The sequence below is a fragment of the Adelges cooleyi genome, unplaced genomic scaffold, assembly GCF_023614345.1.
Source record: "Adelges cooleyi isolate 19-005CV unplaced genomic scaffold, UGA_ACOO_1.1 ACOO_flye_CR_arks_rails_tigmint_CR_PRNA_41, whole genome shotgun sequence".
Classification (NCBI taxonomy): Eukaryota; Metazoa; Arthropoda; class Insecta; order Hemiptera; family Adelgidae; genus Adelges; species Adelges cooleyi.
In genome coordinates, this window is record NW_026096090.1 from 2,504,074 (window position 1) to 2,526,782 (window position 22,709).

The window sequence follows — 22,709 nt, forward strand, 5'->3', positions numbered from 1 at the left end:
TATAGTGGGAAAATTGACAAAATATTTGTATAAATCGATTTTAGCGACTTCATAAAAATCCGTAAGTGACGCATGCATTTTTGTAATTTTCTCCAAGAATATAAATTCGATATTGATTATTATTATTATGTATAAAAACGTACCCGTTGTATACTAGTTTAAGTACAAACGTTTTAGCATTGATTATAAATAATATTTATAATCAATGGTTTTATATTGATTAACACAAACAATTATCAAACTCTTAACTTTGTACATATTATTAATAATTGTTGTAAAAAAAAAATAACTAGTAGGTATAAAGAATAAAGTATGAGTAGTAAATAGTAATGTCATCAAAAACAAAAAGCGCCATTACGAGTTTTCAATCCGGTAGATATGTTCGTAAACGCTTTAGAGACCACCTATAAACACTGATAACATTAAACTGTCTGAAAACAATAAATTAAACGGATAAATTCTTAACCGGCCTACATAAAGATAAGTGTCAGTTCCATTAATATACAGTTGATAATGGTATCAAAAATAAAATAAAAATTAACGTATCATTTTCATAGTATGTTATAGTAAAGAAAACCTACCTAACTTTTTTAAGATTTATGATGTAAACAATTTTGTCTAGGACATTTAATCTACATATTGTACAAAAGTATTACAAATTAAGTTTATAATAATACATTTTCCATGTTTTTGTTTGCTGTTTTCCCAGAACATCTTCAAGCGGACCTCACAGCCAACCAGTCAATATCTCTCCAGTCACTTTTGACTTACCGCCTTGCTTTTTCGGACTAGCCGAACGTTTGGGCGATTCCGGTTTCAAATGTTTCACGACCGGCTTAGTCTCTTTCGAGGTCCCTTCTTTTGGGTCTTCTTCGGATTTTTTTAACTTGTCATCGCCTTTTACCTCGGCCGCTTCTTCGGACGTAGACGGCGTAGGCTCATCCCCGCTTTTAGGTGCATTTTCCGGCTCATCCCGTTTCGATTGTTCAGACTCGTGTCCTGATCGTTGTTCTCCAGAAATATCGGCGACCTCTTGCGGTTTTTCGACTTCTCCGGGTTTCCCTTCTTCGCCGCCACTTCTTACTTGCCTCGCGGTCTCTTTCGGTTGCTGCCGAGCTGGAGACTGTTCCACTTTAGGTACCGTATCGACCGGCTTAGCTGTTTTGGAAGGACAGCGTTTTAACGAGTCCCCGGGCTTTTCCGAACTAGTAGACGGAAAAGGCAGAGCCCCGGGAGCCGGATCCTTGCGCGAGCCCTTCGGCCTGGGCCTGACTATTGAATCTTTTTTTGTCTCGTCCACCACATCCACCGACGGCACGTTCTCGACCACTTCGTCCGAAACTTCTTCCGTGTTCTCTTCGTACTCCTGTTTAATTTTCGGTATCTTGAACTTGGCGTACGCGACTCGGGCCGCCGGTGCTATTTCCGCCAGCAGAGGATTGTACTCGATGAGTTTCTCCGGGTCCATCGACTGCAGACCCTCATTCTGGTGGTCAAGAATATAGCGACGCATACTCTGCCTACGACGCCGTTCCATACCCTCTGTTGTACTGCCGATCGGGTCTTTGGCAATACTCTTTTGCCTGACAACGGCGTTCCAATCTTTCTTTTTGCTCCCCTGACTGGTCCGCCGACCGATGGCCTTGGCGATCTTGCTGAACACGTCCTTGGGTCCTTTCTCGTTAGACGTGATCGCCTCCTGTATGAGCCCTTCGACCAGACCGATCTGGAAGTCCTTTAACAGACGACGTTCCATGACGCGTCCTTTTTTGCCCTGAGCTAGAAAACAATCGTCGTGCACCATTATGTGTCAATAGTTGTTTGCTTATTTTGATATACACAATACTACGCCATGGCGTGAATTATACTTACCGACAGACGGGTCGCCGTCCATTATGGGCGTCTTGTATCCGTTCCGTTTGAATATGTCGATCATCTCGAACCTCATCGAAGATATGTCTTGTCGTATCTCCGTCACGTCGTCCTCGGTGATGCCAAACTCTTCGCTCTTGCGTTGTTCCGCCGTCACGTAACGCCTGACCAATAGCCGCATGACTATGTCGTGACGGGCCAAGGCTTTTTCTCGAGATTTGAACTAAACGACAAAAAACAATTTAGTTAGGTTCAGTCGGACCTAGCAAATTTCACAACACGTATAATAATAATACAGTTATTTAATTACAATCATAGACCCCGTAGTCCGCTGGCTCGCTCCGACTCCCATCATACGTTTGAGGTTTTTCAACGAGGGGAACAAGTTAAAAGGCGCTGGTACGGTATCTCCATCCTCAAAGTACGAAATCCACAAAGCACTACGCGCGAACTTCCATTCCATGTCGGACCGTTCCTGTTTAAAGTACATAGGGTTTGATATTGGTTATAACGATACACCGCGTACAACACTTCCGGGACGTATTTTACTATTAATCCGTTAAAATAAAAATGTCGAAAACTCACCGAAATGATTTGATACGAATTCGACATCATAGCGATGAGCATGTTCAACAAAACTATGATGTTTATCACAGAGTACGATCCAAACAGTAATAAGCCCCAAAAACGAGTGAAGCTCTTAATACCGCTCAGTTCGAAAGCCGTCAAGTCTACCAGGCCAAACCCAGCCCAAAACAACGACTGCGACGTTTCGAAAATGCTGAAAGTTATTTTTAAGTACACATTTTGTTAATCAGCAGTTTTTTTACAAAACAATATTAGGAGCTGTAGGCTCGGCCGTAGATAGTATTTCCAAGTATAAAGTTATGTTTCATCGGCTATATTATCTGTTTAACACTAATATAAGATGTTGTGTAATAAAATGTACAAACTTTGCAAATCGTCGCCACGTCGTACAAGCTTTGTCTTGATTTTCAAAATCTGGCTCTTCAGTGCTAATATGGTAACATTTTTTTGATTCTAAGTCTGCGTAGTACCAGAGTAATTGGTTGAGACCTAAACGGAAAATGGGTTGTACATTTAGACAATTATTGGTGATTTTTTCTTATATATAAAATCTTACCACACCCGAAAGCACAAAGTACAAGAGTGTATATGAAGAAGAACTTTATGATGTCAATAATCATACGACCCAGAGATATTTGCAGCGGACCCAGGTGAGGATTAACGCTGAATATGTGTACAAGTTTTAAGAAACTGAAACATCAAATTAGCAAACATATTAAGTAGCGAGCTCGTATGAGAAATATAATTATTATAATAATTCATAAGACTCCACTCTACTTTCTTTAAGAGTATACATGTATTTACATGTATACTCTCTTAGTAAATCTCTTAGTTTTTTTGTTTACCGATTATATGTTAAACATAATATTATTATGTTATTGCATTCAATGAAAGTTATTTGTTTTTATGAGAACCCGTTATCGCACTTCTCAAGACAGGAGTTAAAACATTTACAATCTGGGCATAATATAAAAAGCCCATTAGATAATATTAATAAATGAGTAACTTAACTATGTTTTAATGGTTTTAAACTATTTCCCATTTCAAGTTTTAATCTACAACGCCATTCTCATTTCCCTATAATTTATCTTATTCTAAAATCAAAACTTTCAAAACAGTTATTTTGAAAATAATTTAAAAATACACAATAAATACACGGTAATGATTGCAAAATGATTGTTAAAATAGGGTTATTAGGTACACAATAAATGTAGGTATAGCTGGAATAAATAAAGAAATAGTTCGGCCAACTAAATATTTAGTTATAGCAATAATATTAATAAGTTAATATAAGGTATTACCCATAATTTTAGTTGTTAAACTATGTACCTATTTTGTTCCGTATAGCTATAGATACTTACTAACTAAATATCACAACTCACAAGCATTTAATATCTACATATATAGACTATAGTAGTACCTAGTACCTAATAAATAATTATTTATCTAACAAGTGCGTACATCGTATATACGTAGATATTCACATAATAAGGTCTAATGTAGCACAACGGACAACCGTAAAATACATAATCAATCAAATGTATTTTCGAACAAAAAAATACCTTGCTATTTTTCGAATGAACGACAAGTGGATATTTTTATCCATACATTATAAATGGACTAAAATGGATTGAAGAAATCTTTTTTTATAAGCCCAGTCCAAAAAAAGATCAACCGTAAAAATAATCCAATAATGTAACAACTGCTTCTTTTATATTGTATACCTGAATATCATAGCAGCGGCAAATGCTCCTTCTGAGACCAGGTGCGGATCGAATTTGTCCCAATTTTCTCGAGGATACCACGGATCATATCCTTGGTTGTATTCTCTCTAAAAAAAGTTGTAAAAACCGTGTCATTTATTGAATCCGACATTTTGACATGCATATTTGAGAGACGCCATAAAAACAAACCCATAAGGGTCTGAAGAATGTTTTTCTCATAAAAAAGTACAACGGAAAAATAAATCATTGTAGGTAGACATTTAGTTACAATAATAATGTTATAACATTATTTTACAAAATATGTATGCACGGTACCTTTCATACCGTTTTTTACCTGTATGTAGTGTATACTCTAATTTTGAGAATCTATATTTGTGCAATATGACCGTGTAACTCGTAACATGTATACCTATTATAACTTTTATCGTATGTTTTTTAATAAAGTTAATTAGTTTACTTTAGTCTTTAGTTTGGTCTGTCTGTCAAACGTATACTATATCCGTAAATGATATACACAACCAAAGCTACAACAAATTGCAACTTTTCGTTTCTTTAAAAAGTTCTTACTTTTTTTATACCTAATATTTTAACTGCAATTATAAAAGTTTAAAATTAAGCTGAATATAACTTGTAATAATAATATTATTTATAAATCAAGTTTTTATAGAAATGGAATGTTTAATGTTATTGGAGTGAAGGCCATACATTTAGTTTAAAATTATATAATTTTATATAGGTACATTTACTAAATTTCCTAGTATAAGTAATAATTAAATTGGCTCGAGCTGGTGTGAGTAAACAAATATGTCTTTAAAAATACTAATATACTTTTTTTCTATACATCATTTTGGCTAACCATTTTTTAGAACACGAAACATTGACCATATATTATGGTAAATACTACCTGTATATACATCCAAAGATTAAGTTTTTAAGCCGTCATGTTACCCGAGTATTAATTTCTTAACATCATTTTTTGGTCTTCCTTCCTATGTACCTACCCGAGGTTAAAAATTACATATCGCATGTTACAAAATATGTTACCACCCGACAAATTTTTCTACTATCTAAGGAAAAACAATTTTAAAAATGCTAAAAATAAAAATACGAGTTTAAAAACAACATTGATTTTAAATCTATTTGCTTTTATACAATCCACGTCAGGCTTTATGTGTGTCAAATGAAAATAAATTCATAGTAAATATATAAAACATTTTTTCGTTGTTGTTTTTTTAACATTACAACAAATATTTTTGTCATAACTTATACTGTAAGAAAAATATTTGATTGTTCTTTCGTAATATCAGAGTGATTTATTTGTCGAATCCTATTCCTAACGTTTAGTTATCAAGCAACTACCAACAATTATTATAAAAATCCAACTTTCTAAAACTTTGAGTAACAGAGTTAATATTTCGATATAAATAATGTTCTACTTTACTATAGGTACCATTAAATTTAGCTGAACGCGCCGAAGACACATATTATTCCTCTCTTTAAATAAGTACCTAATGTGTCTAGGTTCTAAGTAAGCTGAATGACCATCTATTTAATATATGTATTTATTTTTCATAAAAAATAGACAAACTAGTGTCTAGTAGGTTTCGGTAATTTGTTTTGTAATAGTTGGTTAGATTGGTGTTTGATTTTTATTTTAATTATTAGGGGATTATATAATTAATAATTGCAAAAAAACTAATTTGAGTAGACTTATCTAGACTATGTTTTTACTAAAAAGCAAATAAATTATTATTAATGAATGGTTAGATACAATAATGTATCTAATCATCTAATAATGTATCGGGTATTTACATTTGATATTTATAGTAGATAGGTAATTAATTAAGTGAATACCTAAGCATTCAGAAGAACATGGTTTCCAGTGGTATACTTAAAATATAATCCAATCTTAGAATTATTATTATTAATTATAATAATACATTTTTACTGTAAAAAAAAACATAATTATGTGTTATAGCTTTACTATTAGACAATAGGTAATATCAATATTTATGTATCTAGAGGTGATTAATTTGTAACAAACTATTTAACTATTAAAAAAATTATAAACAATAATTATTAATTTATAATTTAAAGTAAATACTTACAAAAAATTAGACCATATTATTAATTTTTAAATACACTATTAACTTTAAGGTAAACTAACAAATTTTTCAGTTGAATAAAGTAAACCAATTAATGAAAAAAAATGTGTTAATTTTTTTAAAATTAATTGTAACACAGTCAAATTGTATCTTACCATACTTAATTATAATATAAAATATAAATAATTCCATATAAATAATAACTTTTATACATTAAAAATAATTTATGAATATTATTGCTTTTTTGCATACTATTTGATGTATTAACGTAGAAAAATAAAATTTATACCATTATTTATCATTATAGTATAATATTATTTCATTTTATGTTTTATTAAAAATAACTGTATACATTATGTATATATACATATATTTATACTGTTCATTACAAAAATATTATACATTTGTATCACATTATTTTTTTTAAGTCATCAAATAACATTATTATCATATCACATTTTGATTTTGAACAAATATTTTAATACCTAATGCCTATTAATGTACCACTAGAAACCATGTAACTCATTTTTTATTTAAAAAAACTACAGAAAAAAAAACAATTAACTAATTATTAATTATTTTATCAGGAGAAGTAAAGCAATAATTTTAAGAAAAAAAAAAATAAAATTCAGATATTATACATAAATGCGTGTTTTTTTTTTTACAAAACTAGTCTTCTTAATAATTAACAATTAGAGTAATTTAAAACAAGTCAAGGCCGATATATTATTTTAGTGCATTTTTCCCTGCAAGTATCACATATCACATACCTATCTAACAATAATAATATTTACATTTTAGATAGATACTACAGTATTTAATACAAATTGGAGTTCTTCAACATGACCTCGTATGAAAACGCTAGGAACTTGTATTGTAATAAACACAAAGTTTTAAAAGTGCCATGTAATTTTGTCGAGTTCATATAAATCTTGTAACAAGTCAATCGTTTTAACACCAATTTTATTTGCTATTTCAATACGCTGTCTAGAGTTCAAATTAGTAATGTACATCCATACTAAATCGCCATCAATTACTCTTCTAGTTGCATTCATTCTTTCTGGTGTTATTGTTTTATAAGAACGATATGCTTTTGGATTCAGACCAGCTAGATGTGGTATGTTTCGCACCAGTATATTTTGTAAAGTTAACAATCTCCTGTAATTTTTTTCATGTATAGGTACAATATATCCAATTGAGCCATCAAGTGTTGCATACATGGTCACGTGTTGTTTGTCTGATCCAATAACTTCACGTCGTTCGGCCGACAAAGTTGATTGTTTACACCGTAGCCTAAAGAATGTATTCACATTCGAACCCAAATTGAAATCACCACGGCGTATTAAATGCTGGCCACCATAACTTTCACGAGCCAATGGCTGGTAAAGATAAATTAAAAGATTTTGGTCTCTATCGGATGCCAAAAAGCCGAGCTCAGAGTTGTCGATGAGGAAATTAATATCGTAGACTTCAAGTGGCTTAGCGTCTCGACATACTAAAGAAAGAGTTCGATATTCTTCTTGAAAGCGTAAAAGTGTAATCGATTTAAAGAGATCGGCCACCAATATTAAACTCTTTATACTCAATAACTGATGAACGTAAACTTCAGTGTCAATGAAAGCAATACCAATCAAATCGTTGTCTTTGAGTTGCCAAATATAAATTTTCTGACCTACAGCAGTAACTAAAAATCCAACTACGTGTGTTATAGCGGTAACGGGTCCTTTCTGTTCTTTAGCATATAGCATTTTTATTTTATTTTTAGTCAAAGGTTTACCGGGTTCTGGAACGACGTCAATTATATCAAATAAAAATATACGCCCTCTACTTGTAATGTCTTCAGAATAACTGTAGTTTGTACCCATTGCAATATAACCTTTTAAACCACTACGAGCTCCTTCATATGCTAAAGCGACATTCTTAAGACAAGTAACGTGTTCCCATTCTTCGGTTTCAATACTCGTATCTGGAATCGGTTCCCAAGATGCTGGAGAAAATAACTCTAATGAAAAACTATCACGTTGAGGTAAAGGAAAATTAGGTTCTCGTTCTTCGGTTGTAAGTTCTTTGTCTTCCCCATTGAAACGGTAATAACTTGCAGAATGTTCGGAAGAAGAAGTAACGACACAGTAGGTTTTTGTCTCCAAATGATATGCTATGAAGTGTGGAGTCTTACGCAGTGGGACCTAAATATAATAAAATTTAATATTATTTCATTATTATTAAAAATTAAAATTAAATACTGACTTTTCTTAGTGGCCAAGGTTCATCGTATGATAAATGTGTGGGTAGTATACAAATTCTCAATTTATGTTTAGAGTTGAAGTACAGAAAACCTTGTGAACAATTAACATTGTGGAAAGGAGCAAAACAAGTAATGGGTCCATCCACATGCATCGGATGACAACGCAATTCACCTCTTGTTGTTAACAATACCAAATGCGGATTTTGTCCACATAAGAAAACACCACTATGACCTGCTACTTTTGAAAAATATCGAAGCAATGATGTTTTTTCTAGATGGAGTTGTGATTTTGATTCAAATGTCAAGATGGAATTTAATTTGTGGAAACGCATTTTCAACGTACCAACAGGATGTCTATGTACACCATAAATCACTACCTGAAAAATAGTTTATCATAATTAAAACTAATTTAAATGCCAAAAATGTATTTATATACTTCATTTTCCAGTCTAACAAACATAACGGGTCTTTTTTCTTGATATCCTAGAGGCGCCATTAATATTTCTTTAACGGATTCAGTCTTCTTAGGAAAAAGATTACCATCTTCTAAACAGTCTTTAAGTACCAAAGGTCCTTCATCTATATTTGCGGCTTGGTATTTTATTTTAAAATCGGGTAATGTATATACTTCTAAAAAACCATTTTCTCGCGTTAACAGAACCCAATATGTAGGAACGGGTTGTTCTAAATATTTTAACCACCATAAAGTGTGTTTGTTGGAAACAGAGCTAAGAGGCACTTCTTTTGTAGACGGATCTCTAGTGTCTCCATACAACATCTCTTCTTCGTCTTCAACTGAATCCTCAATGAAATTCTCGTGTTTAAATTTTGGACCTGTAACAGGAATTTCCGCTTGCGGCATTACACTTGAGAATAGGCCACTTACGTCTCGATACACAGTCAATGCTTTTGTCTGTGGATTTTTATCAAAATTGGTCGGACGCATGACTATAATTCTACCCATTGACTTGATCGTTAAAACGACAACTTGTCCGTCTTCTGTTAATAAAACTGCATATGGGTTACAGCTCGACCCATGGATAATTGGTGAGCTCAATTCTAACGGAACATTTTGTAATTGTTCAGAGCCATTTAGAAGCCGAACTGAGTACTTTAACACTTGAACAATATATTTATTTAAATTACAAACAAAAACTGTATGTTCTTGAGTAGCAAACCCAGACGAGTCTAATTCATTAATTTCCTTGCCCGTTTGGAGCACCATTGTTGAATCTGTATCGGTTAATATCATAAAACTGTGAAAATCATCATCAGCGTGAACAGTCCACATGTCTTTGTAACCATCTAAATGAAAAGTAGTTATAAGCTGAGGTTTAATAGAACGATGTAGAACACTTAAAGCGCCATTTTTTCCATGGCCAGATGTACATAATAATTCTACATCGTGTTCATCGCTAGTGAACTCGTCTGATATATAAGCAGGTTCGCCTAAAGACGCTTGGCTGCAGGGTCCGATGTTTATAATACTATCACATACTTCAAAACTATAGCTTTCTAAACAAAATGATGTTTGTACTTCACTACCATACACTTCTAATTCGATTAAATCTTCATCAATCTCATATGTTTTTTTTCTTTTCATACTGGGTTCATTTTCATTATTTTGAGACCGTGCGTAATACCTTAATAACAATGAATTTCCCAACCTGGAACCAAGAAATAGATAAGAATCCAAGCATACTGTTATGCACGTTGTCAAAACACTAGAGGCACTTTTTTCAAAATGAAAATTTCTTACAGCACGCATGCTATCAGCGAAAAGTGTAATAACATATAAATCACCATTACACAAAGATGTGACTAATTTATCGTTAGATATAAATGTTGCTGTCGCACGATCTAAAACTAAATTGATATCTTCCTGTTGTACTAAAGGAAAATTTGTTACTGTTTTTGCTATGGAATTTAAAGCTACTCCATAAGGTGGAACACTTTGATTGAGATATATTAGTGAATTGACTGCCATTATTAGAACTCCACCGATCGGACGAGAAACTGGAATAACTTTTTGACAATCGTATGGAAGTGAATCTAAAGACCATATAACTGGATGTACTCGTTGTTGAATATTTAACGATATTGCAACCTAAAATGTTTTTAATTTTTTTATCAGTAATTTTTTTTTTTTATACATAAAATTTAAAAAACTTACCATTGCACAAGTATCTTTTCTTACTGCTATACGTCCTGCAAATGTCTTAATTGGTTCATACAAAATGAGTAATGTAGGTTCATAATATCCATCCAAGAAATCAAAGTCAAGAATATTGTTCATTTTGGGTTCTATTTGTGAAATTGGAATCGTATAGCTAGGCATGACTTGTGTTCCTTTTGCATGGTCATCTATTGTACGACTAAAAGGTAATACGACTAAATACCGTCCATAAACTACGCCTACCACGCACCGGCCATCTGGGTCTACTCTTATTATAGGGGTAGACCAGTGTTGAGTTCGGCCATCTTTAAATTTGTCATCCTCAAAATAATGTAAAGAAAGTGTACGCAAACTATGTGTGTCACGATCATACTCAACTAAGCTGAATTTGGCCTCCGAGAAGCTGAGTAACAGGGCATCTGGTGAGCTGGGACATAACGTTACAGGCTGCATGGACATAACATTGCCAAACAATGTGTACTGCGCTAAACATTCGAATTTCGCTTTGGGAGGATGACATGTTGTGTCAGTTGGAACAAGCCGATACACTCGTAAAATATTAACACCAGCGACTACAAGACATTTTTCTACACGGTTGAAGAAGTAGCAATATACAGCATGCTCCACGCAAGTCGGTACTCTCGTTTGTTTGCACAAAGTAAACATTACAGTAATTTTTTAATTTTAGATTAGGAATTTAATTTTTTGAAAAAAAAATTATTGTAAATAACAAAACCATACATCGATACACCTCTGTATGTTTTTTTCGTAAAGAACACTAATTTTGTAACTACTCGAAAAAACACTAACAAACAAACGGTATTAACTTTGTAATAAAAAAATAAATCAATTAAACAGTAAAATTTAAACGAAGCGTTGACAATTATAGAAGTAAACACTTCTATTCACTACACAATTAGCCGCTCATTTTATCACTACAAAGTGTAAACATAACCTTAAAATATGATAACACACGTTGTATTCGCCAATATACCTATTGACCATTTGGTCAAATTAGGGGTTTTTTTTTATTAACTTTTTTTATTATACAATAATTATGCCTTAATAATAATATTATTAGGGTATATTAATTATTAATCTGGAAACATAAAATAATAAATTATGTTATACGTTTATTTTGCAAAAATTAAATATGAAAGACTATAAATATACCAGTTTTGATACATTACTATGCGTAATCGTAGCCCGTAGTTATTTCAATTTAAAATACTTGTTAACAGTTAGCTTTAACATAAGTGCAACTTGGGAAAGAGATAAGAAGGAGTTTATAGCTCCCTAAAAAATGGACATTTTTACTTGCCGTTAACTATGATTAGATAGGTAGTAGCAGGGTAGTAGGTACTAATTTAAATTTTAGTAATACAGAATATGGACTGACATTTTGTCCAATACTTGAATTTCTACCTATGTATATTTTTTTTATAGAAAGATAAACACGACTCATACTTAATAAGACACCACCGGAGTGCGGACTGATTTTTTAAACTGTGGATTCGAAGTGCGAGCCGAACCTAACTAGACCAAATTTGGCGTGATTCGGACCAATCGGCAATCGCAATAACACATAAATTAATTTTATTACCAGACACATTTAGTTTTTTTTTACGATCAGATCCAAATTTTTTTTTCACTAGGCTAATAAGAAATAACATTGAATAACGTTAAACGTGAGTTTTGATTATTATTATATTATTTTATGTACAGTAGTTTTTTACATGATAATTTTCAAAGTATGGACAAATTTGAGATAATGACCAGTAATTTAATACAATAAGGTGAAAAAGTACCCTAAGTTATTTCGATTCAATTACTTACATAATATTGTAGTTTTTTCCCCTTAAATGCCTACCTGTTATTATCTATTAAATCATCAACGGCTAATTACAACTTAAACTACAATTAAAAATAATATACATAGCGTAACAAAAATAATAACTTATAATTTATTAAGATTCAATTAATTATTCCAGCCGCATAAAATATTACTATAAATATTTTACTTCATAACAAAACAAATTTGTAAACAGATTTTGTTTAATTTCAGCTGTCTCATCAACGATTTGTTCTAATTTTGGTAGCGACTAAGAAAAATATGACAATTTTTACCCATCAGGATTAATTCTATTTTGAGAGAATTGTACAAGTAATATTTTTATTTATAATTATTACATTTAGGAACAATGTTTAGGGGGTGTCAGAACAATGCCCGACTATGTGAGCCTTAATTGATTTTAGCACCAAGATTTGAACCTAATAGTTACGCCCACGACGTCAATATTTAATATGTTTTTATGATTAAATTGTTTTGAAACTAAGCTGTTCTAATTTTAATTAAAAATAAAAAAAAACATTATATGAACCTTCTAAGCCGTTGTGAAAGATAAAACATTTGCATTTGGAAAATTGCAATCGCTTCATCTTAACCATAATTAATAATTTAATCGGATATTAGCTATTTTTATTACTAGGTTGCAATGATCCTATATTATACATGTTAAAATTTAAATATAAAATTTTTTAAATTATGGTAATTCAAAACTTTTATTATTTTTTTAATACTTTGTTTAATATTAGTACTCTTTTTATTTGTATAAATATTTTATTAACGTGTGTGTACATTTTGTATTATTTCATTGTAGTTCTAAGGACTGGACACAAAACGGAACTGACGACCATTCATTTATATTTGGGGCTATGGGCTGTGGCAACTATTATTATCACCAGAATCCCATCGTTTACATAACTATACGTTAACGGGTTTCTTGGTAGTTAGTAATTATTTTTCTTTTCATGACCTTTATATTAGTCATTTTAGCTTTAAGTAGACCGTTTACCGTAACATACGGGTTTATAATTAAATTGTATAAACACTTTTAATTGTCTGAATAATTTAGAAAGTAAAGTAAGCTTGAAGTGTACCTCAAATGCAGAGAAACTCTTTTGTTACCTATATATATAAATATTAATTATACGTTACTGCGACTACAGTAGTTGTAAAAACCTAGAGACGGTATGTCATTGCCATTCGTTAAAAGTAACACACATAATACGTTTGACTATATTAAACAGAGTCAAAAATTATTAGTTAAGTTTTAGACGAAAAGTGTGCAAGTACAAAATATGATGTTTGTAGTCATAAAAGTTTTAGAAAAATTTTAAATTTTGTAACAAAATGACTAGTTTTATTAAAATTAATAAAACAGCTATTAAAAAAAGGTATCCTTAATATTATAATGATAAATGAGGGAGATGTAGTGAATATAAAAGGCCCGGGAATGATTGAGAACTAATTAGGTAAGTAGGTACACAGTGCAAAATTCTTGTTAAAAGTTGATATTGTAAGGTTTCCTTATAGTATTTTACCTTATAGCCCGTCAAGTATACCTAAAGCCGGTTGTATCATTACATTTATATGGCCGCCGGAGCTCAAGATGTACTGGACGGGTTAAGCTAAGGTAAATCATTATTGTACAATTTTACAGTTGAGACATATTTGATGGTATTCTCTATATGTTTTTCGATATTGGTATAATTGTCATAATTGTTCAATTGACTTAAACATATCGTAAACCATTGAAATTGGAATATTCTTTCGTTATTATCACCATATGTAGATTAAAATTATTATATAATCGTCTAAATTATTTATGTATGCTAATACTGACCTGTACTATGTACCAAGAAGAAAACCGCAAACTAATCCACAACATATAAAACACATTTGTTATGAAATCGACAATGTTCCACAAGTCACCTATGTACTCTACTAAGCCTTCCGAGTACAATGAGTGAGCTTCTCTCCATATTAAACCTCAATTAAAAAAAAAAAAATAAACCAATTACATCACAAACTAATATACAATATGTAATTATTCTTCCTGACTAATATAATAGTATTGTGTCTTGTTTTTAAGTTTTAATCACTTAAGATATTCTATATTCTTTATGATATTAGACTGTTAATTTATGGCCATTGTTGCCTCGTTAATGGAGACATATAATATACATTTAATGTTTATCACAAAATATGCCTAAATTTATTACATTTATATTAGAAAATACGAGTCGATTTCAAAATCATCAATCTAATAATTCTGTACAATAAAATATAAATAAAAACCAGTCGTGGTACATAAAATTCGAGACCAGTTTCAGTTTCAGCAAAATAAAATACTTGTTTTAAAAAATAAAACATAGGGATGTGCTTCAACACAGTCATTTCGAAACACGGATTTTTTGGCAAAACTTTTTTTATTTTTACTTAATTTTTTTTTTATTTTTGGTTTAAAAATTAATTATTTTGCAACAAAATCTGACCTTTGTAATATTTATACATATTTAAAATAAAAGTAATGTAAGTCTTTAAATAACTTTTCTTTAAAATGTATTCGTTTTAGTTTTAAGAGTCGCAGGGTAAAGAACGAAATATATAAATAATGTTTTTACTGTCTTAAAATATGTAGTTATTAGTTAAAATTGTTTTTAGCGGTTTTTTTAAAATAACATTGTAAATTACTAGAGACATTGTGTTATGTTTTACATATAAAATACTTACTTATGATGTATATTATAATTCCGGATTCTATGGGTCCGGGTATGGAGCCTCTTTCTTTTCTTGTCATTTCCACCAGAATCGAATTCGTCCATTCTGTGTCGATCCATTCTAAAGCTAAAAATTCAACTCTTTGCGACGCTAGAGCCAATAGTGCTACAAAGAAAAAAATATTCTGTAGTTAAGAAAACATCGCCACAACGCTGAAAGTTATATTCTCGGGTACAGGCCCCGGGCCGACTGGTAAAGAGAGTCGTGACACAATTTCGGATAATTTATCGAAAGATTTTAGGGAAACGCATTGAATGATTACCCTGTCAAATTGTATACCGGCCAGGGCGAATAAATTTAGTACAAGCCATGCTATGGCCTCTCGGAATCACAGTTCCTCGCGAACGAAATACATACTTAAGAAAAACGCGTACGATGACGAATGACAAACGAATTTTATAAACGGCTTCTTCATTAGTAGACCCATTTTTGATTCCGGATTCAACATGTACATGGTACCGTACATAGCAAACATTGCACCTAACTTGCCGACTTCGATCATTTGCCCTACCATACTCTTCCGGCGAAATCCTGGAAGTCCGTCGTACCAAATAGCGGCCAACAGCTGTTGAACGTTTGGATGAGCTACAAACTGCAAACCCGGTTTTTACTTCAAAATAAATGATCACACACGTGACGGTTAGCTACGGTTATTTGTCTGCATATTATTTTTTTACCGCTTTTTGTTTGTATTTTATTGCCAATTTAAGACGCTCTAGGGTCAATCTCTCGCCAGGTTCCCACGGATCGCCTTTGGGGTTATGATTTAGCATTATCTCCAATTCGTAAGAAGTCCTCACGTGGTCCAACAGGGACGTCGCGAACGTTTGGACGGTGTTTCTCATTTCCTGTTTTAAACACCACAGTAGCTGATTAATGATATTTATCATCCAGTCCAAACAGTTCATTAGCCACCGATCTCGGCGCACATACATTGTATTCGTTTCTAAATTCGGATTCCATTGTACTAAGTCTTCGCAACTCCCAACTCAATTCGAACGCGGTGAGCAGCGGATCTCTCGATGATAAAGCTATAAGGGACGGCGAAGTCAGTGCTTTATAGGCGTTAATCCTCGAATGCGAGTGACGCAGCGAATCTTGGGTACTGGAAGTAATACATTCGTCACAACCACACCTGAAAAGTAAAAATCTTTTAATTTATATAAGAATTCGAGATTAATTTACTATATCCCTTTGATTCAGATACTCTTTAGCGATTAACATCTTCATCTATAAGGCATAGGCCATACAGCTCGGCAAGTTTTCCGCTAATATAATAGAATCGTTTTGTGATTCAATGATAATATAATTCGTTTATAATAGAGCGATAGAAAGTTGACATATTTAACAAAAAAAAATTTTTTTTTTTTTGAGATAAGGCTAAATATTTTTTTTTGGATACACGAACTTACGAATATGTATTAATCCAAGAGTCAATATGAATTCTGAGCTGAAGGCATTATAGGGAAAAGTAATTAATATTAATCATATTTCATTAGAAGTCGACTAACCTGACGTCGTGGGGCATTGGTAAGGTAGCACCTCTGTCTAATAATATTTTTAATATCTCGTAGTTGTTCATGTGTGCAGCCAATGTTAGCGGAGTGATATCCGGAGTGAACGTCGAAGCTGATTGCTCCACCGCTTCCCAAGACTATATTTTATGACATGATATTATAATACATTACTATACGTCAGTATAGTGCTTACTGTTTTGTGTCAATAGTTTTCACTTACATAGGGTTGTCCTTCGACGTGTACTTTTTCCTCCCATTCCAACAACAACTCAACGGCCTCGACGTACTCCTCTTTGATGGCGTGCAACAACGCGTCTTTTACCTTAATACCAGCTTTCAACAGCAACTGTATCAAGTCCATATTTTCATTTTCAATAGCCGCTATCAATGCGGTTCTGTTTAACGGATCAGTACAATCAATGTTCAACACTTCCGGCTGCCCCTTGTGTTCGTTGATCAACCTGTATAGGATAATAAGACGTGAGATGTGTTTGTACGATAATGTTGGACCTATGTATTTTACATGCATTGTACTTATACGTTTGACACTTATTAATATCAATAAAATTATTTTATATTATTATACAAAACGGAAAATCAAAGAAATGAGAATTAAACACTTGCTCGAATTAAATAAATAACTTATGAAAAATTTCACTGTCTGTACCGAAAACAGTACCTACTCGTAGATACTAGATTCCTAACTATCGTTACATATTAATGTTACATTTATCAGCCTTAATCTATAGATTTATTATTGTTAAATTTTAAGTAAAACTGTTTCAAACAGCTATAAGAAAATATATTAAACACATCTTAAACTTAAATGTATTCATTTTGCATTAATGTGTTTTATCACACTGTTTGTGTATCTGGACAACGATAACTTGTTAAACGCCAGCCTGATTCTTCATGTGCAAGGTATATAGATTAAAAATCGGATCTAGGGATATAGGGAATGAGATATTAATTACATTAATAAAACCTCGTGGAACCTACCGTGGACTCAGTTACAATAATTCCTGAAGATCCTAGACCCGAACCTCCCCAATCCAAGTATACTCCGTCCTCAATCTATCTCAATCCCATTATGCTGGCTGTTATTTTATTTATATTGTGTAATTATAAAAAATAACCAATGAATCGTATTAATACTATGTAAATTGTTTTAAAGCGATTAAAATGTGCTTCACAATAGTCGCATCAATTACAAACCATACAAAATTTTAAACACACTTGATTAAAAAAATGTGTGTTCTTTTAATACAATATGTTTTAAATTTTCCTTGAATATTTAAATTGGAGAATCCAATAATTACTGACGGATTTATAATCATTTTAGTTTAATTCCAATACAGTTAAAAGTTCAAAATTTAAAAGCCAATTCATAGAATGATTACGTGATACCAAAAACCCAACTTTGTTGGACTACACTGCTTGAACAAAAATTTTCTTAATTGCCGTTTTATTAAAAAAATCTGGACCGAATTCAAGTGGTACAAAGTAAAAATGTATCTTAACCAAAATTATAAAATATTAACCGCTTATTCGTTTTGAGTCTAATTACATATTTTGTTGATCTTAAAAGTTAAAACGAATTGAATTTGTTTTGTTACATTTGAATGAAAATAACAGAAGATATATCAACCGTCGCAAGGATATAGCATACGATTTCCATGCAAACCGTCCGTGTTCTCACCAAAGAATTTAGTTATTGTAATCTAATACTGTACTAATCATAGATTATGATGCACGTACGTACCTCTGAACAGATGCGCAGTCGCCTCGTTCGACAAGCAATAGGAATTTCTTCTCTGTGGGTGTCAGTACATAATCTGGCGGTAAGACAAATGATTTTCTATCTGTTCGCAGTTGGTCTTTAGACCCGATCAGGTCCTCTTTTGACTGTGATTTTGTCATGGCGAATACCTATAAAAAGAGTAGAATAACATATTGTATAACGATCGCTGTGACTTTGCACAATGGAAAATCGCAAGCTGGCCTGGTTTTTTTTTTACCCACGCAAACGCGTTGCCAAGTCGTTGAGCGAATTCCCTCGGGGATAGGTTGGTTAACGACGGCGATTACCTAAAACGAACTGTGCCGTTAGAAGTCGCCGGGCTTGGGACACCGGCTGAAACCTTATGGGTCATATCGTTGCACTTTTGCAGCTACACTACACAGCAGAACGTGTGTTGACCTGCGATCCGGATTAGTAGTGTTGTTGACATTTGAGCCAATCACTCGTTCTAGTTGCACTATACCCGTATACGGTTATAATACGCGGTCTAAATAGTCAGGCGGAATGTGAAAAAAAAAAAATCCGTTTTGATATTAAGCGGCATGTGGGAGAGAGAAAAATTGTATCCTCCACGTATGACGGCGTGAAAATAATAAATGATCCCTAGGAATTAAAGAGCATTATCGTGAACGCACTGAAAAAAGGATTTCCACCGCATTCCGTGGTAATGGCGATAAAAAAAAAAAAAAAAAAAAAAAAAAAACATGAAAAAAATCCATATATAATATTTAACACCATATTAACAATGCCAGTTAATACAACGAGGTCGTGGAATAAGTCAGTTCACGTACAACCGTTCTATACAGTCGCACCTTGGACGTTATGTCACGTCGCGTTAATATAACATCGGATTTGGAGAGTGGACACGTAAAGAATGGGTCTGGAAATAATAGCACCTATATGTGAACACTGTGTAGGATTCGCTTTGCGGCGGAATAACGAGTAGACGGCGATTATTTTTCTAAAAAAACACAACATTTTAATACTTTTTAACGAATAAAGTGACGGAGGCGGTTTAATATTACACAAACGTACCTTACAAGCCTAGAACGTTAACGCGTGCCATTATCTAATTAGAGAGCGTAAAAGTCCAAGTCCATTAACAGTCAAAGTTTCGTTCCCCGTAAAGGATGTGAGGTCTTATATCCGCGTAATTGTCCAGGGATGCGAAAACGTGGGCATGTGCGCAAATTGCCCGTCCGCGCCCTTATCAAAACACTATAGGACCCACAAGCCGTATAGACAATATGAGGTTTTAGCGTTTACAAGACATAGGTTTACCGTGACGCGGCTACAATGCTTTTTCCCATTTCGAAACTAATATCTAAGTAGCTCTACACTAGATAGACGAATTTATTTTACGACACACCATGTATAGGTAGTAAATATCGTTACACTATATTATATACCTATTCTAATAAAACACACTGTACAGTGTGTTGAATTATTGCACTTACGTAGGTACTATGTAGGTATATTATATGTTTAATATACAAAAAAATAACCTATACGTTGAATTACATTTGTTGTTTGATCGATTTCCTCGGTAGAATATAAATGTTTCATGAATATACATTTTTTGCTCAATTCTCCATTTTATTACACTGTGTAGTAGGGCTGACCCTACTTAACCGGATATCCGGTCATCCGACATCCAGATAGTTTCGAATATATGTGAATCCATAGGAATGGGGGATATAAGTATAAATGTATTTAATAATTGTAGATGTTTAAAAAAAAATGTTATAAAAAAAGTAAAGTTAGGTAGGTAATATTTTATAAGTTTAGGTAGGTTATCAAAAAAAAAACAAAAACAGGTTAATTATAATTAAATGGATACCCGCGGTACTCGAATTTTAGTCCCAACCCTATTATTTAGCCATTAAATTAAAGTGCGTTATAGGTTATAAGCGACTGTGACAAGACAATGCTATTAAAATATTTAATTAAGTCGGTACACTGTATTGCTTGTGAAACAAAATTAAGTATTTTGTTTACAATTTAAAAATTTTTATGTAACAAAGTCGTATGATTTGTGGAAAAATCTGAAATTGACATGGTATACTAAAAATGTATTATTTACTCAACAGTTAACCATTTATTATAATAATTGTTTAGTAGTAAATTGAATTTACTATATAACCGGCATTATGTAGTGAAGTATTTTAGTCGTTTAGAATTTGAATATAGTGAAGCATGTATACTATTTTTAATAATATGTTTCCAATGAAATAGAAATGAAATAGTTTTACATTAAAAATCAATAGTTATACGACTTTCTTTTAGCCAATGAATTCCTAATGTAATTCCGAGTTGTGTATCGTATTGTTTACCTAAAAAATAAAACTCTTCGTAATTTTAATTTAATATTAAACCATTAATTATAAGAATAGGTATGAGTATAATTTACTATACATGAATTGTTCTTTATTTCTGTTAAAACTAAACCAATTTAGAATTGAATATATTACAAGAAGCTCAACCACAGTTGCAAAAAGTATTCTTTTTAACATTATCACAAGAAATGTCTGCACCAAATTTGGATGTAGGTATTATATTATTGAATCATCAAGAAGTTAAGTTTGAAATACGACTTGTAGGCTGCAGTAGCGAAGATATGTGATATGATTATAGAAATATAATATTTTTATTTTTAATTTAAAAAATATTGTATGATTTTAGAATAGGCTCATCAGCAAAGTAGCTTTTTAGTATTAAAAACAATTAATTAACAAATAAATGTTAAATTTGAGAAATCGCGTTTTTAATTTTAATTTCTGTTGACACTAGTGTATCAGTATTGCCTATAAGATACGCCGGCCGATATTATGTTTAGTTTATACGATCTCTTATGGCGACAGTTGATAACTATAACAGTTTGGCATCTAATGTCGTTGGTTTTTTTTTTTTGATCTTTTGACAAACATTTAATCTTAAAATATACAATAAAATAAAATACCTATTTTAGTGTTTAGACTTTAGTGCTTTCGTTGATTTTAAATTGCCTTAGTATTGAAAAAAATATATATTTTTAAAATTATTATTTGGTTTTGTTTCATTATTTTTAATAATTTCGTAATTTGTCGATGGATTTTAGTTAAAAAATTAATTTTTGTAAACTATATCACAAAAACCACTCTTGTTCGATTTTAAGGTGTTCCTTATAAATTAATTGTATTTATCATGTTATACATAGTGAATATGTGTACTATTTATTTTTATTTATTATAATTAATCATAACAAGAAATTGTACGTCGTACTTTGAGACGAGGCGGCCGTAAAGTTAATTAACAGTAGTCGTTGTTTTGGTGTCAATTATCAAAACCAAGAGTACGAAATGTCTCGTGTATACACTGAAAATAATATCTTGTTGACCCACGCGGTGCGTGCATCGTGGTAACCGGAAGCCGAGTTGAGTATTAACGAATAGTCTAATATTATGGTCTGCAGAAAGTAAATGTTGACAAGGTAGATTGGCGTCTAAGTCACATTTTATATTAATTAACCGAGTGATGATTTACTCGCGTACCGAGTCGAAGGGACCAGGACATGCGTGACGTGCTGCAGCGCCTTCGCAATACCGCCGGCGCTACTAAATCCTCCCCATATAAAACGCGTGCGAACCGCTTTAGCGGCTCTTACAACCGCCGTCAACGTTCAGCTCATACGACACCCAGGGATTTGTCCATCCAAACCGAAGTCATATATTTATGTGTATTGTATTATCGTTTCATTTGTAATTGTCAACAGTAATTTTTCGACCGAGAATTTAAGTTTCGAATCCGCAATCTACTACAAACGAGTGTCACTGCGTAAAATAACTGTGGTAAGCATAAAAGGTATAATAAATAAAAACAATTTTTAAAAATTATAAAATAAAACACTTCTGGGAGAACAATACCTATGTTGTCAAAACAATCGGATAGTTTAGAACCAAAAACTCTTTACTTTTAAAATAACACGGTCACAATAAGTATAAAATACTTACAATCGGAATTTCGGTACAAACTAAATTAATTATATTAATTATGAGCATAATAATATGTTTTCTGTGTT

General features: G+C 32.2%; 2 protein-coding genes across 3 annotated transcripts; both read right to left on the bottom strand.

The window, feature by feature from the left end:
- Nucleotides 1–237: 237 nt before the first annotated feature.
- On the bottom strand, nt 238–18,985 carry LOC126841713 (transient receptor potential protein). 2 transcript variants are annotated; one of them, XM_050578313.1, is made up of 16 exons: nt 18,874–18,932; nt 18,614–18,780; nt 17,072–17,312; nt 16,846–16,988; nt 16,268–16,469; nt 16,012–16,182; nt 15,692–15,926; nt 15,287–15,439; nt 14,397–14,542; nt 4,185–4,291; nt 3,017–3,150; nt 2,826–2,949; nt 2,458–2,653; nt 2,183–2,347; nt 1,873–2,095; nt 238–1,779 (listed from the first exon to the last, which is right to left on the bottom strand). In XM_050578313.1, the coding sequence occupies exons 2-16, from the start codon at nt 18,769–18,771 to the stop codon at nt 728–730; spliced, it is 3,450 nt and encodes a 1,149-aa protein (XP_050434270.1). In that variant the 5' UTR covers nt 18,772–18,780; nt 18,874–18,932; the 3' UTR covers nt 238–727. The 2 variants fall into 2 exon arrangements, with proteins under 2 accessions (XP_050434270.1, XP_050434269.1); XM_050578312.1 differs by having other exon boundaries at nt 239–1,779; nt 18,870–18,985.
- On the bottom strand, nt 6,788–11,640 carry LOC126841712 (cleavage and polyadenylation specificity factor subunit 1). Its single transcript, XM_050578311.1, has 4 exons — nt 10,708–11,640; nt 8,971–10,641; nt 8,537–8,911; nt 6,788–8,475 (listed from the first exon to the last, which is right to left on the bottom strand). Exons 1-4 carry the CDS (start codon nt 11,374–11,376, stop codon nt 7,183–7,185), a joined length of 4,008 nt encoding a protein of 1,335 aa, XP_050434268.1. The 5' UTR covers nt 11,377–11,640; the 3' UTR covers nt 6,788–7,182.
- Nucleotides 18,986–22,709: the final 3,724 nt, after the last annotated feature.